Genomic DNA, 15,842 nt, shown 5'->3' with positions numbered 1-15,842 from the left:
CCCCCCCCCCCGGCCTACTCTGTAGGGTGCTGACGACAATGGGAAGGGAGGGAGGCAGGTGAGAGGGATGAAGAGCAGCCCCAGTGGCTTCCCGGCCTTGCCTGGCTCTCCGGGTGGGGCCTGACATCATCCCGGGCGACTGTGAGAAGTGCTGGACAGTAGAGGTGGTGGGGACCCAAGAAGACAGAGGAAGCTCTAGTGAAAAGGCTTTTCCAGAGGAGGAAGCATGGTCCAATAGTTCCCAGGCAAGGCCAGGCTGAATGGAGACCTTTCTGATGCTAATTCTTTCTGTCTCAGATGCTTCCTTCCTCAGAGGGGAGAGAAGTGGCCACCAGGAGGGGCGGAACCTGACGGCTTTATTTACAGCTTGTCCTGAGGATAGTTAATGAGGACCCAGGATCCTGTGAAGCCAGTTGGAAACAGGTGAGAATGCCCCTCCCGACGGCCTCAAGTCCAGGCTCAGGTGCCAGCCTCCCATCCCCAACCCCCTGTTATAACTTGTATGATTTTGGGCTATCACTGGGAAACCCACGTGTCAAAGGGTGGGTGGTGAGGGCCCAAGGGGCGCAGGTCATGTGACTGCACACACAGGGGAGGCTCCAGAAACGGTAGCAGCTGCTGCTGTATCATTTCTTGAACACGGTATTTATTCTTTGCACCCTAGACCTGGTTTTTTTTTTTTTTTGATTTGATTTTTTTCCTTTTTCTCCCCAAAGACCCCCAGTACATAGTTGTATATTCTTCGCTGTGGGTCCTTCTAGTTGTGGCATGTGGGACACTGCCTCAGCGTGACCTGAAGAGCAGTGCCATGTCCGCGCCCAGGATTCGAACCAACGAAACACTGGGCCGCCCGCAGCGAAGCGCGCGAACTTAACCACTCGGCCACGGGGCCAGCCCCCAAGACCTGGGTTTTCTTCTAAAGTCCTGTTAGTCAGGCACAGATAACTAGAGTTAGTAGCCGATGCTGTAAGACATTTTCTTACAGGCTCTGGAAAAGGGGTGGAAATAAGCCCAAGAAAAGGCTCCCCCAACCCTACCTGATCCACCAGCCAGGCTGTGCTGGACGCCCAAAGTGGACAGCAGAGTGGCTCCAGCCTCCTTCCTCTGGGCTGTGACCTTGAACTCGCACCCTCCTGCTGGTGGTTCCAAGGTTCACAGAGAGGGAGGCAAAGGGGAGTATGGGGTCCAAGGCCTTTCCCAGATGGGTCCTCCCCACAGGGGCGGGACTCCCCCAGGTCACCCAGGCGGTGAGCAAGAAGCAGCATCTGTAGCATCAGGATGTGAGCTCTGGAGGGCAGGGAGTCCACACGTGGCTCCCCGCTGCAGGCCAGGCTCCAGCACAGCACAGCAGGCATCACCGCATGCAGGCAGCCCCGGGGAGGGGAGCCTCACGGGCTGTGCTCGCCCTTCACAAGCGCTCTCAGTTCATTCTGAGACATCCCTGGGAGGCTGGGCAAGTTTTCCACAGGAACTCAGAAGCCTGGAAGGGTTAAGTGAATTGCCCCAATCACCCAGCTGGTAAGGGACAAAGCAAAATGAAAAGTCTGGCTGGCTGCTCATGAGGGTGGGGACCACATCTGTCTTGTAGAACATCATAGATGCCCTTCACCTAGCATGGCATCTGGCACAAAGTCAATGCTTTAGACAGAGTTGTTGTTTTTTTCCTAAATATTTTATTTTTTATTTATTTTTATGCTTTTTGGTGAGGAAGATTGGCCCTGTGCTAACATCTGTTGCCAATCTTCCTCTTTTTTTTTTTTCTCCCCAAAGCCCCAGTACATAGTTGTATATCCTAGCTCTAGGTCATTCTAGCTCTTCTCTGTGGGATGCCACCACAGCATGGCTTGATGAGCAGTATGTAGGTCCATGTCCAGGATCTGAACCAGTGAACCCTGGGCCACTGAAGTGGAGCGCAGGAACTTAACCACTCGGCCGCAGGGCCCCAAGAGCTGTGTTTTTTTTAATGAATGAATAAATGACTCCAAAGTCCAGAGCTTTCTATACCACAAGCCGGAAATCTCAGATACAGCCTCAAGGATCCCTGCCAACCGGGAAAGTGCTCATAATGGGTGTACCTGTTTGGGGGCAGGAATTCCCACAGATGTGGGGGTCAGGCCAGGCGAAGCCCCTCCTCCTCTAACGGCCCTGCTCTCCGCAAATACCCTTATCTTCACCCTCCTCTCTGCTTCTGCTATTCAGTAACAATTCCAGAGCCCTTTCCATTAAAGATCGGAATGATCGACAGGACTTGGTTTTTCCTTTCAATGACAGAAATGAAGTTGAAGAGTGAATCTCTAACAGGATACTTTCTGTAATAAAGGACCTACTCCTAGCGCCCCCCCCCCACCAAGTCTTTTTATTTAAAAAACCCTTTGGGGGCTGGCCTGGTGGCGCAGCAGTTAAGTTCCCATGTTCCACTTCTTGGCGGCCTGGGGTTCGCCGGTTCAGATCCCTGGTGCAGACATGGCACCACTTGGCAAGCCATGCTGTGGCAGGCGTCCCACATATAAAGTAGAGGAAGATGGGCATGGATGTTAGCTCAGGGCCCGTCTTCCTCGGCAAAAAGAGGAGGATTGGCAGATGTTAGCTCAGGGCTAATCTTCCTCAAAAGTAAATAAATAAATAAATAAAAATTTAAAAAACCCAAACAAACCTCTTTGGCTTTTTGTAGTTACTGGAAGCCAGAAGGTCACTTTCTACTCATCCCCAAAGAGGGCACTGCTCATACGTCCAGCAGAGAATTGTCTTTCTGAGACCATTCTAAGCAATCTGATGGAGAAGCCAGGAGCCTGCTCTGAGGACAGCACCCTCTGAAAGGCTGTTTTACCTTGCGAGGCAGCATGGAGGGCAGAGTGTGCACTCTGACCATCCTGGGTCCCCAGAGGCTCAGCCACTCACTGGCTGTGTGGTTTGGGGCAAGTCTCAACCTCTTGGGTCTGTGCAATGGGAGTAACAGAAGTAGACAGAACTGTGGTGACAGGAGGACTCAGCGTGCTGAGAATGGTGCCCAGTGCTCAACAAACACTGGAACTCGCTCTGCTTTACAAAGCCCTGCTTGATTCAGGACCAACGACACAATCAGCATCACACGTGCAATGACAGTTTAATTTCTGGACAGGATTTGATGTGGGGGAGAGAGAAAGCCAGGGACACAGCAAGAACACCTTCCAGCTATACCACAGGGCTTCGGGGGTCTTCGGGGAAGGGAGCAAGGTGTGAAGACCACAGGGGTGGGGAGCTGCTGCAGCCATGTCAAGAGCCCTAGCCCCTCCAGGGATCCGGAGGTTAGGAAAGGTCCTGCGGGAACAGGCCTCCAGTCCCAGCCATACCTGGGCTTCAGGGGCCCGCTGGGCAGACCTGGCCTGAAGGTGGACCTGGGACCTTCCTTGGCTGAGTTCCCTTTCTTCCTTAGGACACAAAGAAAGGTCCTTACAGTGGCCTACAGCCTGGGGGGATGGTGGTGAACAGAAGGAACGTTTCCAGTCCTTGTCGTTGAAGATTCATTCCACACACACGTACCTACTATGTGCTGGGCCTGTGAGACAGTGGAGCACAAAACAGAAAAAGCCCCGTCTCCACGTTGTGCTCCAGGGGCCTCCTCCTTCCTCTCTTAAAAGCAAGGCTGTTCTGTTCACAGCTGCATCTCCAGTCTCCGACACAGAGGAGCGCTGAATAAACATTGAGTGAACGAAGGAAAGCACATTTCTGACAGGCTGAATCAATTCCTGAGTCCAACTTTGGAAATAGAGACTAGAGGTGAGGTCATGGGTGGTTACTTTCTTCAGAAGGAAATTGTCAAACTGTCTTCCAGGTCAGAGGTGGCATTCGGCCAGCTGGGTCACACACCAGCTTCCCTTCTGGCTGCGAGGACTTCCCTGTCTTAGGATAGAGCAACTGCTGCAATGACTCCACATGGTGGCCCAGCAAATCCCTGGCTCCTTTGTGCTCCCATTCATAAGAGACCCAAGTAATTTTACTGTCTGTCTAAAAGCAGGGGCTGTGGGGTGGGGGCCACCTGTCATGTACACGGCTGGCATCCAGGCCAGGGTCGATCAAATGCTTCGTGTGGAGGAATGGAGTCCTCTCCTGTAATGAAGGTCACTGCTTTGCAAGATGCCCACTCCCAGCTCACCAGGGGCTGCTCTGGACCAGGCCTGATGCGGCTGCTGGCTGCAGGAAGAACAGACAGCGAGTCCTTCTGGCTGCAGTGCCTAAGGCATGGACATTAGGGGTGCTGGGTCCTTTGTTCCAACCTCTGCTGGGGGCAGGGAGGAGGAGAAGGAGACGGAATCTTGGCCACTTCTCTAGAGGTTAAAAGGGAAGCTGCTTCCAGACACAGGATCTGGTCCTGAGGGCTGAAGTCTCCATCCAGAGCAGTTAACATTCAGCTCTGCAGGCTTGGAGAGCAGAGCAGTCAGGAGTCCCCCAGAAACCTCTCCATTTGCTGGCCCAGGTCTTCCTGGTGCAACCAAGGAAGGAGGTGATCCAGCTGTAGGACAAGAGCTGCTGTTGTGTAGTGGCTGAGAACAAGGACTCAGGGGGATGGCTATCTGGGTCCCCATCCTAGCCAGGCTCCTTCCTAGCCACGCGCCCACGGGCAAGCTACCTAACCTACTGGACCTCTGTTTTCTCCTCTGTCAATTGGGGAGAATATACTGCCTGTTTCATAAGGTTGTTTAAGGATTAAATGAATAATCCACGCAAAGAACGCAGAACACAGCCTGGTAGATAAACACTCAAAAAACACTAGCTATTCCACGATCACTAAGGCCAGGATGTGCCCTCCACCCCAAATTGTGATTACAGAAAAAAAAAAAAAAGTAGTGGGTTTGCAAGTGATTTTTATTTTATTCTTTATATTTTTTCTATTTTCTACAAGGAATAAATATCACTCTCCTGCTGAGGAAAAATGGTTTAAACTTCTCAGAAGACAAGATGCCACTGATGGGACCCTAGAGGGCAGAACTGGAAGAGTAACTGCCAGAGAAGGTTCCAGAAAGTGAGTCTGCCCTAGTCCAAGACTATCCCAGCGTGAACCTGCTGTACAAGTATCCATCAGTCAGGTGGTGTCAGCCTTTCCTAGGAGAGTCCCAGAAACCCCAACATGACAGTGATGAAGAGGATACTTTTGCTGTCTAGACACCAAAATGTGTGTGATTAAAACGAAGACTTAGGAAGCAGGGAGAGTCTGTGCACGCTCCTTCAAGTGAATTGTGAAAATTCTCACAAACATACCTTACACAAAAATAATCTCTATTCTCACTGCCCAGGGGTGTAACAGGCTGGCATATTTCCCTCCGGGCTGAAAGTGGTTTTAAAACCAACCGAGACTGCCCTGTTGGTTCAACCACCACCAATGCTGACTAGGCGGTGAATGCCCAGCAAAGCACAGGCTGCTGTGACCAGGGGAGTGAACCCTCCACCACACGGAGCCTGAGGCTCTTAGGCAAGGCAAGGAAGAGCTATAATCTGGAAAACTATCTGGGTGGGTCTCCCAGGGAACAAGGAGCGTAGAGAATAAGGATTCCAGAGCTCTTCCCTCTCCAAATCCAGCATGAACAGGAGAACGGATATAATGCAATGCTGGCTGTACCAGGGGAGAAGGTACCACAAGACACGAGTATTCACCTCAGAGAGGGTTCAAGGTTAAAGTTAATAAAAAGAAAAGAAAGACGAATGCCTAGCTCCCAGCAGCCACAATGCCTGATGTCCAGCGTCCCGGTCATCTTCCCGCTAACTGTGTGAGCCAGGCTGTTCTGCTCGCAGTAAGGACACGTGGACTTTCTTAGAAGGGAGACTGGCTTGTTCTTGGCACGTGCCCAGAAACCTCTTGGTAATGTCTGGCTTCACCGCTGCTTCTTTAGGATGGGGACTTGATCTATTTTGTGTGCCACTGTCTCTCCCTGGCTCAGCGCATAGTAGGTAGATGTGTGTGGAATGAATCATCTTCAACGACAGAGACTGCAGACTCCGTCTGTCCACCACCATCTCCCTGGGGCGGGACACAGTGTTAGGCATACAGCAGAAGTCGAATAAATGTTTTTTGAATGTTTTACCTGAGTGGGATCCATTAACTCACGCAGCTTAAGAATCCCCCTCGCCACAAAAAAACCTCAGAGACCAGAAGCCCAGGCCCTGGACAAACAGGTTGGGCACTAGACTTGCTAAGGCAAACTGCACAATTTCTGAGTTTCCAGCCCAGCCAGCTGTCTGACAGACACTTCACACAAAATCCCTCCCCCGAAATAGCTCTCAGGCTGCCAGTCTGCAGAGATGGGAACAGGAAACGGAAAATCACCAGGTCCTCACTCATGGGGCTGCAACACTGGAGCCCCGAGTCCGGATGAGCTCAGTGTGGCTTCACGTGACAGACCACTTTTTCCAGTCCGCCCTGAGCCGTGTGGCTACGGCCGAAATGCCACTGTTCAGAAGACACACCCTTGATGTTAGAGCAGCTTTGGGGAGGAAATAATAAATGGCCTTCACATTAAGTGCACACGTCAATTATGAGACCCATCCTGATTTCTGAAACGTGAAACCACGGCAGGGAGGAAATGTCGTATTCCTCCTGGCCACTCTCGTGTGAGATGCAAGGAGCTGTTGTTACATTATCTCCTGGACGGGGACGGCCACATTTCCTTGCAGACTTGGGTTTAATCCTTCAAATAAATCTCATGCCTCGTCTAAAGTACACCCCCAAAAAAGGCCACCTGGAAAAATCAACCCCTTTGCATGTGCTGCCTAGAATCAGTGCCCCAGAAGCATCTCAAGCATTCCCAGCTTTGTGGAGAGCTGGTGTGTTTTAACCTCCCCAGAAGGAAGGCAGCGCCCTCCTTCCTCCTTGTCTCCCAGGAGGGATTCAGACTGCTTTCAAGTTTCCGGATCTGGGGGCGACCTCCTCCCACCCCCTGCCCTGCTGTCAAAGAAGCTGCTGCTCAGAAGCAGCAGCTGCTAAGTAATGAAAGCAGGAGGACAGAAGCGGAGGGATGCAGGGATGAGGGAGGGGCAGCAAGTGGTTTACAGAGAGAAGGACAGGTCTCTCCTGAGCACCAGCACCCGGCAGGCAGCAGCTTTTATTGGTCCCTATCCTAAGAGATGAAGATACTGATTTCTAGCTTTGAGAAGCCTTAAAAGCAATCGGTCTGGGAACTCATTTCTCACCTGGGCCTCCTGGACAGGACAAGGCGGGAAGGCGGAAGGCAAATGCACGCCCCGCTGGGAGCACAGAAGAAAAGCCACAAGTGGACACTGGTGAGGCGCCAGGGTGGAGGAGGGACATCACACCTCTTCCAATGGTTCAGGTGGAGAAGCGCGGTTCCAAAGGCGCCCACAAATTAAGTGCAATTGAAGGGATCTCATCAGTTGTTGGTTGAAACCTCTGCAAGGTGATTTAGGGCTACCTATCAAAATCTTAAATCCACACACCTCTGACCAAAGCGATTCCACCGCTGGGAATTTCTCTCACAGACATACTTAAGTGTGCAAAGATACACGGAAAAGGAGAGTTGCTGTCATATTGTTTATAGCAGCGAAAAAAAACAGATGGCAATCTAAATGTCCATTGACAGAGGAATCAGTGAATAGATGGCAGTGTTTATAACATGGGGAACTCTGCAATCAAGAAAAAGAGTCAAGAAAATCTACCCAGACAGACTGGCAAGACGTTCCCTGATGTACTTCAAAGAAAGTACCTTTGGTTTTAACCCACGTGTGTAACTATACAGCCGATTCTGGTTATTCGTGGAGTTACACTCGGCAGTGAATTAGTGAATACAGAACCATTGCTCCTACAGGAAATACGGGGTTAGGTTCCCATGAGCCTCTGACCACATGTTCATCAATCAATCAATACATAACCTTGTTTCGCCTATTTCTGCTGAATATATTGTTGATTCATTATCGTTGAACTCACAGCCAACGATAAGTCATGCCTGAACACACACGTTTTATCTGAGATGCATATTTTCTCCATAACGCATGCCACAGTCGTCCTGCACCGAGGAACACTGGACAGCACTTCTGCACTATGGTTGGGGGCCATTTTATTTATTTATTTTTGAGGAAGATTAGCCCTAGAGCTAACATCTGCCATCAATCCTCCTCTTTTTGCTGAGGAAGACTGGCCCTGAGCTAATATCTGTGCCCATCTTCCTCTATTCCATATGCGGGATGCCTACCCCAGCATGGCTTGATGAGTGATGCGTGGCTCTGTGCCCGGGATATGAACTGGCGAACCCCAGGCCGCCGAAGCAGAGTGCACGAACCTAATGGCTACGCCACTGGGCCAGCCCCCTGGGGACCATTTTAAATAGCAAAATCATCAAGAAGCAGAAAAATGAGAATGCATGGCACTAAATAGACAGAGAAAAGGACGCTTGTTTTAAGCATGAGAGCTGAAACATGAAGGCAGAGTGTTGCCTGGTTCGACCTCCACTGGCAACGGGCACACGGGGCGACTCACAGTTTTTGCTGCTCTGCACATGTCCATCAACGACCACGAAAGTTCTGTGAGTACTGATTTTGGGGTTACCAATTTTAGTGAGCAAGCGAACTCACAAGTTCGGGGTTTTTGAATCATGAGTATCGACTGTATGTCTGTACATGCACAGACCATTTCTAGAAAATATACTAGGTCAATTTCAGAAGAAGACAAAAAAAAAATGCTGTTCCCAGAGTTATCTCTGAAGAGTGGGAGGGCAACAGATTTTTATTTTATTCTTTGACTCTCGCTTTACCTGTGAGCATACCATTTCTAATTTTAGAAATCTGCCGTAAGGAGACGGGCCTTTCCACAGGTAAGCACAGCACAGCACGACAGACTCCATCCGGACTCAAGGACTCTGCCTTGCAGGACGGCCAGCGTCTAGAGAGGGGCCCTTGCAGAAAGGCCATGAGCAGGCTCCTGCTTGACGCTCCCCTCTCCTGGGGAGGAGGATGACGGCAGGGATGAAGGCCACAGGACTCGGCTTCACCTACAACAACCCAAAGTCAGAACTTTCCCCCAAGAAAGACATGGACTTGCCACTCTTAGCTTCCACTGCCTTTCACACACCAGAAGTAGTCGGCCAGGGGCAGGACGGGGCTCACAGTCCAGAGGAAAACAACTCGGTACTGAGAAACCTTGTTTTCCCGGGGGCTGGGGGCCGGGGGGTGGGCGGAAGTCACAGTGAAAGAAAACAGAAGTTTGCAAAGGAAAGTATGATGGAATTGGGATTACATGGAGGGGAAAAAAGAGAACGGAAAAGGGAGGAAGAGAGGGAACCTGGCAATTTTGTATACTGGGCATTTATATGGGTGTAATCTATGATTCATCCTCCTCTTGTAAATGAAAATAGGCTTATTTTCCCAATTATGAAAATACATAAGTATATTTAGGTCTGGAAAGATATACACTAAACTGTAGGAATGAGATTAAGGGTTTGGGAGGAACCCAATTTTTTACACTAGGCGCTTCTGTATCTTTCAGATTTTTCACAATAAAAACGTATCTCATACTTCCTGTCTCAGAATAATAAGGTCCTACACTTGAGGCCATGCTACCCTAGCAAAAAGGCCCCTGGCCCTGCCTCCTGCCTTTCTTTCTCACCCTCTCTCCTTCCTCAGGCCGGTCCACGCCCTGGGGCTAAGGACTCAGCATCCAGACATCTCTGAGCAGCAACAACCAGGCAAACGCAAAACTTCAAGGTTCCTCAAAAAGTTCAACACGGAATTACCATAGGACCAGCAATTCCACTCCTAGGTATATACGCACGAGCATGGAAAACAGCGTTCAAACACGACTGGTACCTGGACGTTCACAGCAGCACGAACCAACGACAGCCGAAAGGTGAAAGCAACCCAATGTCCATCAACAGACGAACGGATAAACGAATGGCCGTCTCTCCAGACAATGGAGTATTGTTCAGCCACAACAAGGACTGAAGTACTGACACACGCCATGACACGGCTGAACCTTGAAAACATGGAGTGAAAGAAGCCAGACACAAAGGGCCACATATTATATTATATGAAACATCCAGAATAGGCAAATCCATATAGACCCAAAACAGGTTAGTGGTTGCCAGGGGCTGGGGGTGGGAAGGCATGAGAAGTGGCTGCTTAATGGGTACAAGGGTTTCTTTTGGGGTGATGAAGATGTTCTGGAACTGGATGGAGATAACAGTTGCACAACAGTGAGAATGTACTAAATGTCACAGAATCACACACTTTAAAGTGGTCAAAATGGTGAATTTTACGTCACGGTATAAATTTTACCTCAACTAAAAGAATAAGTAAAACTCCAAGCTGTGTGACCTTGGGCAAGTTACTCAGCCTCTCTGAACCTACAGAATGGGCAGACAACAGCATGAGTACATAGGCTCGGTTGTGAGGATTCCATGCGATGTGTGGGTAAAGTGTTTGGCACAGAGCTGGGCGGGCAGAAAGAGACCAGTAAGTAATGAAGCTGCTGCGGCCAGGATGAGGATTATTATGTTGCACTGTCAAAGCCATCGCACCTGGCAGTCGGTGGGGTTTCCATGTTTTCAAATTATCCTAATTAAGCAACAACAACAAGACGGGTGGGGGACAGGTGCTGTGTAAGATGAACGATTATAGGAGAGGGGCTTGACTATATTTATAGTAGATTTCTATCTAGACTGTACTTACAGTCTGTCCTGTGTTCAGGTAGGAAACACAAACAACCACCTCGGTCACAGAGAGACCAGGGGGCGGCTTTGCCACTTGTCCACCATGGGACAACATAGAAGCTCTTGCTTTTCCCACTCCCTCCGGAGGCCTGTAGACATGGGTCCCTGACGGACACCTGTTTCATGGAGGCAGAAGGGGCTGCATGTAGGTGAAAAGCTCCCACCTGTGCAAAGGCCCTTATCTGCAGCAGCTCTAAAAACCTAAGAACTGATGGGGGTGTGAGAAGGAGCAGGAAGAATGTCGCTCTTCTTCTCTATGTGGAAGTGATTTGGTACCGAATTAGAACTCCACACTTCCTGAGGCAAGGTGCCCCCCTCACAGCTGACCTGGGCAGAGGGGAGGGAGAAGCGGAGAGGATTTCAGGCTGTCATGGAAACTTTCTTTCCTTGGGCCTCTGAGCATACGGCAGGTGTCTTGAAAAATCCGTCCCTACTGCCCGCGGCTGGCTGCTGCCCTCAGACACAGGGGGGCAGCTGCCTCTGTGTCGCCAAGCCCACTCCCCATGGCACGGTGGCAGCAGCACAAGGGAGTCTGCAGTGTGCGCCTCCCGCCCCAGCTCCCCAGAAGGACCCCACAGCCCCATGGAAATCCGAGTCCCCAGGCCCGCGACCTCGATGCACCCCACGGATCACAGACAGTGGCAGGCCAAAGGCCGCAGCACAGACTCCTCCGGGGCCTCCTGAAACGCGATGCCCACTCTGCCCTCTGCTGATGAGGATGGCTCCCAAGATGAAAGAGAGCTGTGTGTGGATTTGGGGCTTGGAAGCAGCCAACAGGAGCCGCCTAGCAAGACGGGCCCCTCTGCGCAACACGGGAAATCCAGCTGGTCCAAGGCAGAGAAAATCACAAACTGGGAGGCTGTAAACCCAAAACAGCTAAAGGGACTCTAAATAACAGCAGGTGCAAGATGCCAGGGTAGAAAGCAAGAGGGACTGCTGGAAAGTCTAAAGCTTCTGGAACTGGGTGACTGTGCCCATGGGGGTTCATGGCAGCGTGCCAGGAGCACACAGAGCCCCAAGAGGAAAGGGGTGCCATCTTCTCAAGCATCAGCGGGACTCAAGGAGTGGGGGTGCTCATATAATAAAATAGGACAATAACATATAGCAGAGGAGAACGTAAAATCTGATTAGTTTTAAGGATAAAATACTAGATGTCGAGGAAATGTGTAACTGTGGCTGGCCACTTTGGGGCATTCTGCTCCTGAGCATTAAGGGCAACTTGGAGAAGTATAGATGACCAGCTCTCAAGGAACTCCTGGCCCTCATTTCATTTGTCACATGAATATTTTTTTGAGGTCTTACTATGCGCCAGGCTCCTCTCCCTCCCTGAAACTCACTGCTTAGTGGGGGAGGCGGGTGTGAATTAAAAAGACATGATGCCATGGGATTTATATCAGGGAGACCCCACCTGCCGAGGGCAACGGGGAAGGCTTTCTTGGGCACGCAGGCCTGAGTGACAATTAACCAGGACCAGCCGGGCAGCGGGAGGAACGGGAAGCTCTCCGGGCAGACAGAACAGCATGTGCAAAGTTCTGTGACAGGACGGGGCTTGGCTGGAACCCAGGGAGTGAGGAGGAGAAAGGCCTGAGGTCATGGAGGCAGACCCTTGATGGCTGGTCGCTGGTAAACCAGGGGGCGATTTTAAGTGGCAGGTGGCGTGCAGAGTTCTGTTTTAAGCAGATGATGCAAGCAGCAGCACATTCACGTAGGCATCCCTACTAAGGCAGGCAGATAGATGGTCAAAGCTATACCGTGTTACCAGTGAGGCCTTACTGGAAGATGCAAACCCATGAGGCCTGTGCCCAGGCCCACTGACTACATAATGGGTCCCAGTTGGGCCTCAATCAAGCAGTCAGATTTCTAAACAGCTCTAAGAACAGTGGTTGCTAGAGCTCCCCTCCCAGCACATCCAGGGGTCCCAGACCAGGAAGCCAGTGACATGGGTTAAGAGCACAGATTCTGTAACCATGCAGTTCTGAGCTCAAATCTCATCTGCTATACACTAGCTGGGTGACCCAAGGCACATTTATTACCCTCTCTGTGCCTCAGTAAAATGGGGTACTTAAAGCCCTATCTCCTAGGGGCATTGTGTGGATTCATTAAGTCAGGCTGCTAAAGCCCTTATCACTTAGCCTGGTACATCACAGGCGCTAAAGAAAATGTTGATTATTATTACTATAATTCGTAGTCAGCTAAAGATGAACATGGGAGATGTGCAAAGACCAGGGAAATGTAAAATGACTGGGGAGCACCCAGGCTCACTGAGAGGAGCAGACAGCACAGAGGAGGAAGCGGGTTCCACGTACTTGCGAGCAGGAGGCAGGAGATGGCCACGGCGTACAGCTGCTTGGAGGTGGTGATGCTATAGCGGTCCAGGAAGTGGTCCAGCAGGTAGACGGCCAGGTGCCGGGCTGCGGGGCAGAGCTGGCAGTGGCTACTCAGCAGGGTCAAGATGTCGACAAAGAACCGGCGGCTCTTCAGGAGCGGAGAGTGGGCTCGGAAGGCCGGCAGCTTCAGCTCCTGGAGGACAGGCAGGGCAGAGGGAGGTCAGGGCTGCCTCCCGAGAGCCTCAGATGCTCCCGGAAGTGAGACATGGGGGCCCAGCTGCCGGCTGGTTAGGGGGCAAGGATCCCTCCATACCCTGTTCTTTTCCTTCAAGCCCCAGGAGGGCAGCCCCTCTATTCCAGAAACTCCTGGACCGTCTCCCATCCGCCCTCTCTGAGTGCAGGCTCGTCAAGTGTCAGGGACACGATGACAGAGGCAGGTGAAGGAGAAGATCGGCTAAGAAGCCAGTCATTTCCCGGGTGAAACGTTTACTATTCCAGACACACAAGGCCATAAAAGAATGTAGGCCCTGAGGCGGGAGACCTGCATCCAGATTCTGCTTCTACTGCTCAACCAACTGTACACCACTTGGTCACCTGCCTCACCTGCCACACCTTTGTTCCCTCCTCTGTAGCTGAGGAGTAAATGAAAAACCAATGGGAAGCACCTGGCACACGGGAACCTCTCAGGGATCACGGCTTAATTCCCTCTGGGGCTAGGATTGCAAGGGACAATTTCCTGAAAAAAATTCAACCTAAAAAAGGTTGTTTAAATAATAGTACAAAGAACTCCCAAACAGCCGCCCCGCAGATTCATTAGCTGTTGATGTTGTACCTTTCCTCTCTCTACAAGCACATGCACTTTTTCCTAAAGGTTCCAGACATCATATGCCCCACCCCCGCAGGAGGCGACTTTTCCTTTGTAAGGTATGCACTGCCGTGTTATCTGAATTTATTTGTCTAATACAAGAAAAACAAATATCTGAAATATCAAACCAACCAAGATTTTTATAATGGAAAAAATGTTCTTATCTATCTACCATATTTACAATTTTGCCCAAGTAGACCGGACATGATTTATTTAGGAAATGTCTTGGCAACTTTTTGTCAAATAGGGAGACTAAAGAGAAGCAAAACCGAGGAAAAACAGGAAAGGAGAAGCTGGCAGAAAAGGAATTGTGAGAGCTCACTGGTGGCAGGTTCACTGGGAGATGAGATTAAACAAAGTGATGCCCCTTCTCTATATAAGGCCACTCACTTAACCCTGGAGCTTTACTTAAGCAGACAGCTCTGGGACTAGGAAATAGCTGTTCATTCATTCAAGAGATATCCATTCATCGTTTCCCTCAGTAAGTATCCTTCTATAGATCAAGCATTATTCCAGGCACTGGGGATACAGTCTGCAATGAGATGGACACAGACCTACACGTAAGATTAAAACTAAAAAACTCTCAGAAGAAAACAGGAGCAAATCTTTATGACTTTAGATCAGGCAATGATTTCTTCAATATGACACCAAAAGCAGAAGCAACAAAAGTAAAAATACCCAAGTTGGACTTCAAAATAAAAAATTTTCATGCTTCAAAAGACATCATCAGGAAAGTGCAAGACAACACAGAATGGGAGAAAATGTTTGGAAACCATAAATCAATAAAAGGCTGTAGTCAGATTATATAAAGAACTCTTATAACTCAACACTGAAAAGGCAACCCCAGGGGCCGGGCTTGTGTCCTAGTGGTTAAGTTCAGTGCATTCCACTTCGGCAGCCTGGGTTCCCAGGCACAGACCTACACCACTTGTCGGCGGCCATGCTGTGGCGGTGACCCACATACACAATAGAAGAAGATTGGTACAGATGTTAGCTCAGGGGGAATCTTCCTCAGCAAAAATAAAAAAGAAAAGAAGAAGACAATCCAATTTAAAAATGGGCAAAGGACTGAAGAGATATCTCTCCAAAGAAGATATACAAGTAGCCAATAAAATGAAAAGATGAAAAATGAAAAATAACATGAAAAGATGCTCAACATCACTAATCATCAGGGAAATGAAAATCAAAGCCACAATGAGATACCACCTCCCATCCATTAGGTTGGCCATTATAAAAACAAGAACAGAAATAAACAAGTGCTCGTGAGGATGTGGACAAATTGGAACCTTTGCATACCGCTGGTTGGAAAGTAAAATGGTGCAGTCACTGTGGAAAATGGTTTGGCAGTTCCTCAAAATGTGAAACACAGAGTTACAACATAACCCAGCAATTCTAACCCTTGGTATATACTCAAGAGAAATGAAAATATATCACCACACAAAAATGCGTATGCAGATATGTTCACAGCAGCATTATTGATAATAGCCCCAAGTGAAAACAACCCAAATGTCCATCAACTGATGAATGGATAAATACAATGCAGTATATCCATACAATGGAATATTACTAGTTCATAAAAAAGAAGGAAGAACTGATACATGTTACAACAGGATGAACCTCAAAAACATTATGCTAAGTGAAAAAAAAGCCAGTCATAAAAGGCCGTATATTGTATGATCCCATTTATGTGCAATGTCCAGTACAGGAAATCCATATAAACAGAAAGTAGATAAGTGGTTACTGTGGGCTGGGGGTGGAGTTTAATGAGGGGTGACTGCTAATGGATATGGGGTTTCTATTTGGGATGATGACAATATTCTAAAATTAGATAGTGTTAACAGTTGCACAACTCTATGAATACAGTAAAGACAACTGAATTGTGTACTTTAAAGGGCTGAATTTTATAGTATGTGAATTATATCTCAATAAAGCTGCTGTAAAAAATAAGATGGACACATCACC

At 49.4% G+C, this 15,842-nt stretch overlaps 1 protein-coding gene across 5 annotated transcripts in view; it reads right to left on the bottom strand.

Moving 5' to 3' along the window:
• Positions 1–15,842, bottom strand: part of CCNJL (cyclin J like) — a 53,048-nt gene that overhangs the window by 11,929 nt on the left and 25,277 nt on the right. For 2 of the 5 annotated variants that reach the window (XM_046665653.1, XM_046665658.1), the window contains exons 3-4: positions 12,995–13,208; positions 8,736–8,972 (exon numbers count right to left, since the gene is read on the bottom strand). In XM_046665653.1, the coding sequence (XP_046521609.1) occupies positions 8,736–8,972; positions 12,995–13,208 (451 nt within the window). Of the gene's footprint in view, positions 1–8,735; positions 8,973–9,786; positions 9,953–12,994; positions 13,209–15,842 lie in introns of those variants that run through there. The other 3 variants (XM_046665657.1, XM_046665655.1, XM_046665656.1) reach the window with 3 other exon arrangements.

This window comes from Equus quagga, chromosome 7 (assembly GCF_021613505.1).
Source record: "Equus quagga isolate Etosha38 chromosome 7, UCLA_HA_Equagga_1.0, whole genome shotgun sequence".
NCBI lineage: Eukaryota > Metazoa > Chordata > Mammalia > Perissodactyla > Equidae > Equus > Equus quagga.
The sequence above is the reverse complement of the archived record's forward strand: the minus strand, read 5'-3'. Positions and strand labels throughout refer to the sequence as shown.